This window comes from Scomber scombrus, chromosome 4 (genome assembly GCF_963691925.1).
Source record: "Scomber scombrus chromosome 4, fScoSco1.1, whole genome shotgun sequence".
Lineage (NCBI taxonomy): Eukaryota > Metazoa > Chordata > Actinopteri > Scombriformes > Scombridae > Scomber > Scomber scombrus.
The window spans coordinates 22,994,003-23,002,432 of NC_084973.1; the positions used below are offsets into that span (position 1 = coordinate 22,994,003).

Consider the following 8,430-nt stretch of genomic DNA (forward strand, 5'->3'; position numbering starts at 1 on the left):
TGCTGACAGTTTCTACACATTTACCACCCGCACATAAATAATACCAATTAAATCACCATACCAGAGCCAGAGTCGTCTAATCTTTCTTGTATTACCTTGCTTTTAGGAAAAAAATTTGAATTTATTACTCTGGTTATTTACTGTACAATATGAAACCCTTCATCACAAGCAGGTGTGTAACCAGGAAGGTAAAGAGGCTCAATAGAGGAACTAAAAGGGGTGAAGTTATAAACACTGTACCATCATACATATGCTACCTATTTAGACTTTAAGTTGAGAAGATATTAAATGCCGTTCTTTTTCTTTATAAGTTAAATGCTTTTTTTGTTTGGAAAATGGAAAATAAACATACAAAAATTCATTCAAACTTTTCTGTGTTCTCAGTCATAAAGTCATGGCACTGATCTGTATGAGACAAGCAAGATCTAACAAATCAGCACTCCCCACACAAATCCTTTGAAAGAAATTTGTACTCCTGGCTACTTTCATGTGTTTCATCTTGAACTTCACCTCCTCCATTAATCTCTCCAGCCGTTCTCCCCGCTTTTTCTGTACTCCTCCCTCCCTCATCCCTCTCCACAGCTCCCTACCAAACTCCCCTCTGTCAGCACAACTCTTTATTTTCTCTTACTACAACAGTGGCAATAGAGTGCTGTCAGCCTGACAGTCCATCCCTTCTGAAGCAGGCTTTACCCCCCTGGCTGCCCTGCCTCTGCTACTAACCCGCTTTCCAAAGGGCAGGAAGGCCCATCTCTGGCCCAGTGCCTGATGGGCTCCGACAGCAGTGTGTTCTGGGATTACGCCCGCTGAAAAGGGGGGCATTCCAGCACCGACGGCCTTTGTCACAGCACGGCCACTGTTTGCTTTTGACAAGACAGCTGTTCAAAGCCCTCCCGGCCCCCATGGATGGCGTGAAGGGAAAAGAACCCAGGGGTGACTTCCGTTTATTGGTGGTGTCGGTGGATGTGTGGTACCTGAGGTGGCTTCAGCAGCAGGTTTATCTGTCACCACAGTGTGGGCACTACATAGTCATGTTATTCTAACTGTACATGATCACATTTGAGTCACAGAAATAAGCCAATGCTTAAGAAAAATATAAGAAACATGGACGATTGCTTAAAGTCCCCTCTAGTCACATATAGGTTTTAATTATTTTTTCTTCACCTGAATATTTGAGCTTCACAGTGCAGAATGATGTAAATGTAGAGTGTGATACTATACAGCTGTTTTCACATTAATCAGCTGAAAGTTTCTCTGTGCTTACCTTAAGTCTGAGTTAAAGGTGTTTACCTATGAGCATAATTTGTGACAATACAACTAATTTAAAAGTCAATTTTGGTTCAGTATTCAACACACTGAAAATGGCCTTTCAAATAAAAACATTTGCATACTCTGAGAATCTGGATTTTTCACTTGGGGTTAAGGGTTTTAATAATTTCTAACCAAGCAACTAAACTTTTTATTTTATGGAGAAAACTTATTAGACACAAAGACAATTTTGTTAATTTTAATCCTGGAACTACAAAGATATTCCAATCAGGTTTTCCTTTTCTCTTTTCTTTGACCCAAACAAAGATGGCAGCTGGTCAAGCAAGCTGAATTATGTGTATCACCGCTTTGTCTACTGGAAGATTCTTGATGTTTTTCCCTTTCTTCCTACTATGTGAATAATGCTGCAATTACACTACTTTTAATGTTTCCATCTACCTTCCATTTTGTGTGTTCGTGTACATCACCTGTGCAATAGGATGTCCTGAGTTACTGTGTATGGTTGTAGGATTTATGGGCTCAATACACAGGTAGTTGTATCAGGGCAGACGTCCACTTTCTCTTCACCCCACACCAAAATCAACACACACCTGTGTCCAGCTGTTCTCATCTCAAACACATTAATTTACCGATGAATTAATGCACTAATTCATAGGTAAGAGCAACAGGTTTTCTAGGTACTCTTCTGCTGATACTCAGAATGTGTTGCTAATCAGATCATAACACTAGCCTTACATCCCAATTCTGTCTAAAGAAGAACATTTTGTTTCAATAACCTTAGACATGTGTTCCTCCATATTTCATTTTGTTGCAGATTACACATTGGTTGCACATCAGTATTTACAAATACATACTTGTCGTCTCACAAAAAAGGTTTTTCAGTCCAGACATGTATAGGGGCCTCTCTCAGCTTGGGGCCCTGCGTAGTTGGTACCCCCATTTTCCACTCTGCATTGCCCCCATGTTGTGTGTATGTGTGTTTTTGGGAAGTCTGGACTGTAATTAGCAAGTCATTCTAATGAGGGCTTGTTGCCTCTGTAGGAGCAGCTGGTCCAACACAGAAGAATGATAATGAATAGATGCTTTGACGGGAGGACCTCAGCTACGCACTGCAACACAGCTGGTACACAACACAGCCAACGGTAAACATGCATATTGTATAATGATCTTATTGAAGGAAACCATCATCAATCTATTCTTGAAGAGTCAAATGTTCTTAATAATCTGGCTTTAAATTAATCTGATATGATTTACAATAAGAAAATAGAGTAAAGTTTAAATGTACACTATAAAGTAGTCATGGTGTATGTGGATTAAAAATGCACTTAATTCTACATTTATCTAACAATATCACCTTCTTGGTGCATTTAAATGCAGTAAAAAAAAAAAAAAAAAAACACGAATAGCAGTCTGACACCATTAATGCATAGTTTAATGAATGATGATCAGCAGTATGTTGCAACATATCTCAAACATGCTCCATTTAAACTGTGGCATCACCTTGTGGTGACTTTGACATCCTGCTCCATTTGTAACAGAGACGCACTTCATGAACACCTGGGACTCCCTTGATGAATGTTTTTATTGTGGTTTTGATAAGAATACAAGATATGCATGACAAAAACATAAATGCTCATTAATTTGCATTTTAATTTCTGAAACTCATAAAAGTGGCTCATCCACCCATGACTTTAATACCTGGGTAGATATATATATCTATAACTATGAGACATTGGATTTTACTTCAGTTTCAGTTTTATATTCAACGCATACTTCATCATTCACTCAATCCCATCCTGCAACATTCAGATATAATATTAATCTGTATAAACAATGTGTAAAATTCAAGGGAAAGCTCTAAACATAAAAATAATTCAAACAAAAAAAATGTCAGAGGATCAAATGAAATGAAGCATCTCATAGTGAGGAGATGTACCAGCAGAGGCAGAGTCATGGCACAGAATCAAAAGCTAGTGTACTCTACGTACATATCACATGTAAGGCAAACGTGACTGGAGCAGACTGCCAAAGTGTTTTTGTACATAGCTGGAAGCAGGTCCAGAATTAGTGTTGACACATCAATCAAACACTAACAACATTCCAGTTTAGGACATGAGCCATGTCAGTTTTTCTTGATCACCAAAGTGATACTCTAAGCCCCTAAAAAAATGCAAATTGACCTGACAACATACAGAGATTTTACCAGGACAGACAGTCCCTTCGACCTAATACACACATGGGAGAGAGTCTTCTCTTCAAAGCACGCAGGTAAAATAATCACAGTTATTTTGAGGTGGGGCGTCTCCATAAGGTATGTGCAAGTGTGTGTGGGACACAATTCATTCTATCAACATGTCACAATATAACTCAGTGGTTTGAGGAACTTTTGAGGCAAACTCGGATTGGACAAAACTGGAAAATAAATGAATTGGAAATGACCAGTCAGTCATTTAAGAATAAAATAATGTGGATAAAAAATGTGTTCACTCGGAGTTAGAGGATGCTATTGTGCTGTCTCTATGTGGTAAGTCCATAGTACTTGTTTTATTTAAGGTTTTTCATCTGTTGGTTTGTGTTGTGGATCTTGACGTCCATCTTGTCAACTTTATTCAGCAGAGAATCGATGGAGGCTTCCTGGTCGTCAATCTCAGTCTGGAGACCCAATCCAAGGTTCTTCAGCCTTCTTAAGCCATCAGACATTTCATCTAGGTAATTCACAAGTAAAATTGGATGTTATTTGATTGGACTGTAGGTTGGTAGAACAACATAACAGTTTATTTTATACATTAGAAATAATAAAACATTTAGTCATATTGGTGTTTCGATGTACAGGTAAATTTAAAAAAGCATGTGTAGGGTATTTAAATGTATTTTACACAAAGACAGTGCCTGTCTTGTGCTTGCATTTAATATAACTGTATATTATAATAAAGTCTAAATCTAAAGTTTTACCTAAGTTTGTGTCCAGGGTGTGGTGAGCCTGCTTGAGGTATGTGTTCTGAGGGTATCCATTCTGTCTGGATGAGGCGTCATCTGCGGATGCAGAAGCTCCAAATCCTGCAACAAACAAAGCAGATAGGGTGTCAGGTGTCAGTCAGCCTCTGTATAATTAGGCTATCGTGAGTTTATTGTTCAAACTCTTACTGTACCTGTTGTGTCCAGCTTTCTAAGGTTTGGGTGACTTGCTTGGTACTTATCTTCATGCTCCCTGCTGCCGGACAAGGCATTCTGTAATCTGAAAAAAAATGACAAATTCAGATAAGGATTGTTTAACTATTCTGTGAAGGACAGTCAATGACAAGAACTGGGGAAACTGGGGAAAATGTGTAAATATTTTATGGAATACATGTAAATATACACACATGATGTAAGGATAGGATAGCTACATCTTGAAGTTTTACATGGCTTTGATCCTGTCTTCTGGAAGAGAGTAGGCCCCCTGAAACTACTTTTTTTGTTGTGGGGCTGGCGTGTCACGGATACGTCAGTCAGTCAGTCAGTCAAATGAGTGATGAATCAGCATTTTGTGTTTCCTAATAATTCCTAAAGAGTTGTTGTGTAGTGTTTGTACCTATAATAAAAGGGGTGTTTTGTTTGTTGGGATGTCCTTTAGTTTACATTTGGGTAACAGATTGTGCTTTTAATATTATCATATATCATCACACATTTAAATATTTGCAGAACAGTAATTCATCTATACCCAGTATCTAGAGGTGGTAGGTTTAAGTCAGACCTTACCAGTTTTTTTCTGTCTCCTACTTTCAATTTGTTCATGTATTTTCATCACCTGACACCTGAGCTGTATTTTTCTTTCCTCCTTAAACTTTTTCTTTAAATCTTGAATCAATTCTTTACTTTCTTCATGTTTTTCTTTCAGCAGCATTACATCCTGCGATTCTTCCTCTCGCCTAATTCATTGACTCACTCTGAAACTGTTAAAAACCTTCCCTTTTAAAGATCTGAGTGAGCATGAAGCAAAACTTGTATGGTATTAATTACAATAACTGTGGACAAATGACACACAATGGGAATGCATCAGCAATCCAGCTATCAAGCTACATTAACATTACTGTAATGTAAAGCAGCAGCTGATAAACTGGACAGTTAAAACAACACTTACGTAAATTAAATGTCATGTGTTGCTTTTATATTCTGTCGATGCATTTTAGGTTTTATGTGAAGCATTCTGAATTGCCTTGCTGCTGAAATGTGCTTTACAAATAAATTTGCCTCGTCTGCCTAAAAGTTTTTCTGGCTACGTACTTCATTGTATTTTGTCAAACAGATGCTGCACATGTCAGTAAATGGGATGTATGATCCTCTGAACTCTCCGTCTGTCTCATGAAAGTGGCTCTAGTCCTAGTCTGCCTGTCGGCTTCAGCATGGAGGGTTTGTTTGATTTGAAACCCACATAGTACGACTAGCCGGTGATTTATTGGTCCACGTTAACAGTAACGTGTCTCATACAGTATATTTATCTATTATATAGTTTTATACAAGGATACAGTGTTCAAACAGAACACAAAACAAGTGTTCCCTAGAAGCTACACAGAAACTTTTGGTAGGGAGTCAGTCTGAGCTAGTAGTTGTGAAGTGATGAAAGTCTGTATAAATACTATTTCTGAATTTCAGATGTCGGTGTGTCTCATCATTTATCATAATTGGCTCGTATAAGAAGCCTGATTATACTAACAGATGTGGGTAAACAGTAATTGTGTAAGTTTAGTCTCCACTACAGCCCTGATTACAAAACACTATATACAGTTTATGCAAGACAATAACGTTAATACACTGATCAAATAAAACATTTAAATTACTGCGTTGAACATGTTAAGAGTCGCTTTTCTTCATTTCATGTCATCACAAGTTAAATAGTATGAAGATTACACTGCTTAGCTAGATACAATGTCCAGCACAATAAAACGACTTTTAAACAATAAAGAATTAGTGCATCAAAGTGTCTCTCATATTTACTGATTCTCTCGTATAATAAGCCTGATTATACTTACAGATGTGGGTAAACAGCACTTACTAAAGTTTAGCCTCCTCTACAGCCCTGATTACAACACACCATATACAGGATATGCAACACACATAAAAAAGATGCAAGGCGCGCAGGTGGTCAATAGGTTAGGGCGCATGCCACATACGCAGTGGACCCTGGGTCGATTCCCGGCCGGAGGACCTTTGCTGCATGTCACACCCCCCTCTCTCCCGTGATTTCCTGTCTCTCTACTGCTAATAAAAGGTGTCTATGCCAGAAAAAATCTTTAAAAAAAAAAGAATGATGCAAGCCTTTTGTGCTTCTGCTATCCTGCTAGAATAAGTTACATCTCTTTTTAGTTCTTTCAAAAGAAGACAAGGGGCAGAGGGCAGGTTGGGTCGACCCTCCAAGGCAATGGTAGACAATGATAAGAATTTTTAATTAATTAATTAATTTCCCCTAAATACAGCAAAAATAAAAAAGACTAAACTGTACCTGTCGCTGGCCTCGTAGGACTTTGGTTGTGGTGGTGGTGGTTTCGTCTCTGGCTTGCCCTTGAAGTAATTGACCATGCCGCCCCACACACTCCTGATACTGGTGATGTGCCTTTGGCTGGTCTTCAGGTCCTGATCCATGTTGTCCAACATTTTGTCTGTCCTCTTTAGAACCTCACCCTGACGCATTAGCTCCTATACAGACAAAGAGAGAGAGAGGAGAATGAGAAAAACTCCAAGAATTTCTTTGTTGCTTGGCACACTCTTGGGGACAATCATTTTTTTGTGTGTCAAGACAAATAGGATTAGTTTGACATACCTCTGCTGTGTCCACACCCATCTTCTCTGAATCATAGATGAGGCCGAGGGAACGGTGAGAACTATCCACAGCAGACTGAGCTGTACGCATCACCTCCTGCTGGAGGTACTTCTGCCTCCTCTCTGCATCAGTCAATCCAGCATAGGGGTCGTCATCGATCCCTCTACTTTTAGGCTTAAAGTCTTCTTCATCGTCATCATCTGCAAATGGGTTGTGGGACTTTGGGTAGGCCATCTGTGGAGCAGACACAGTGTGTTTTTGACAAATATTCTAAACTCAAGGTCCAAATTACTAGTTTCTCTAGGGCTTTCAACCTTATCTCATGATCTTCTTGTTTGTCAAACTAGTATTTCCAAGGTCAAGAATGGACTTTCACACCACGTTTTATTTCTGTCAACAGCTAGGTAGTGGACATTTCACAAAACCTGGATTTAAAGTAACGATGAAGTAATGTTGGAACAAAAATGACACAAGATTAATTGACTCCAGTTTTCAAGAACAATAACCTTTATACACTGATCGAATAAAACATTCAAATTACTGTCTTGATCACATAAGGACTCGCTTTTCTTCATTTCACGACATCACAAGTTAAATAATATGTTATGACTGCTTATAAATAGGCATTTTTCAACATTTTTACAATGTTCTTGACTTCTGATCGCCTGTTTTTGATCACTTCCAACACAATACAACGACTTTTAAACTAATAAAGAATCAGTGCGTCAAAGTGTCTCTCATAATTACTCATTTTGTCGTATAATAAGCCTGATGATACTTATAATGACGGACAGTATAATCAACATTAATGCTAACTTACGATATGAGGCTTTAAACCTGATGGGTGTAGGCTAGCTCGTCAAATGCTAACTTAGCTAATTTACGCCAACCTAACAAACCACACCCAATGATCAACATTGACCTCTCACCACGCGGAGCATGGTGAGCAGCATGATATCTAAATTGAAACTGTGAAGACACATATGTTATATCAATTTAACAGACAAACCTTTGACCGACGGGAGCCGTAGACGCTGTTGTTGCTGTATCAGCTGACTGGTAGCAACAGGGCACTTCCGGTGTTATGTCAAAGTTGGTTCCCCCGTCGATATGTGTTCCCCGTTCTCCAAAATAATCCAGTCGTCTTCTGAGGGGCTTTACATTACCCAAAGTTTACCTTAACTCCAACCAGCTAACCGTAACCGTCACATAACTCCAACCGTGGATGTGGTGCTATGATAAACACAGTTTTAACAGGAAGGGAACATTATTCGAAGGGGAACAGACTTCGACATAACACCGGTCATGTTTGGTGACGTTGCTGCGCTGCTGTCCCAACATCTAATCATGCGCAAGAAAAACGC

The 8,430-nt window shown here is 38.9% G+C and overlaps 1 protein-coding gene across 2 annotated transcripts; it reads right to left on the reverse strand.

The window, feature by feature from the left end:
• Positions 1 to 2,837: 2,837 nt before the first annotated feature.
• On the reverse strand, positions 2,838 to 8,222 carry snap29 (synaptosome associated protein 29). 2 transcript variants are annotated; one of them, XM_062418168.1, is made up of 6 exons: positions 8,076 to 8,222; positions 7,067 to 7,300; positions 6,749 to 6,942; positions 4,419 to 4,504; positions 4,222 to 4,326; positions 2,838 to 3,974 (listed from the first exon to the last, which is right to left on the reverse strand). In XM_062418168.1, the coding sequence occupies exons 2-6, from the start codon at positions 7,298 to 7,300 to the stop codon at positions 3,814 to 3,816; spliced, it is 780 nt and encodes a 259-aa protein (XP_062274152.1). In that variant the 5' UTR covers positions 8,076 to 8,222; the 3' UTR covers positions 2,838 to 3,813. The 2 variants fall into 2 exon arrangements, with proteins under 2 accessions (XP_062274152.1, XP_062274153.1); XM_062418169.1 differs by lacking the exon at positions 8,076 to 8,222 and adding an exon at positions 7,887 to 8,057.
• Between the last annotated feature and the right edge of the window lie 208 nt (positions 8,223 to 8,430).

Coding starts and splice junctions, on each gene's coding strand:
- snap29 (XM_062418168.1), bottom strand. CDS start 7,300: ATGGCCTACCCAAAGTCCCACAACCCATTTGCAGATGATGACGATGAA. Junction 6,943..7,066: donor TGGGTGTGGACACAGCAGAG/GTATGTCAAACT, acceptor TTGTCTGTATAG/GAGCTAATGCGTCAGGGTGA. Junction 4,505..6,748: donor TCCTACGAGGCCAGCGACAG/GTACAGTTTAGT, acceptor ATTTTTTTTCAG/ATTACAGAATGCCTTGTCCG.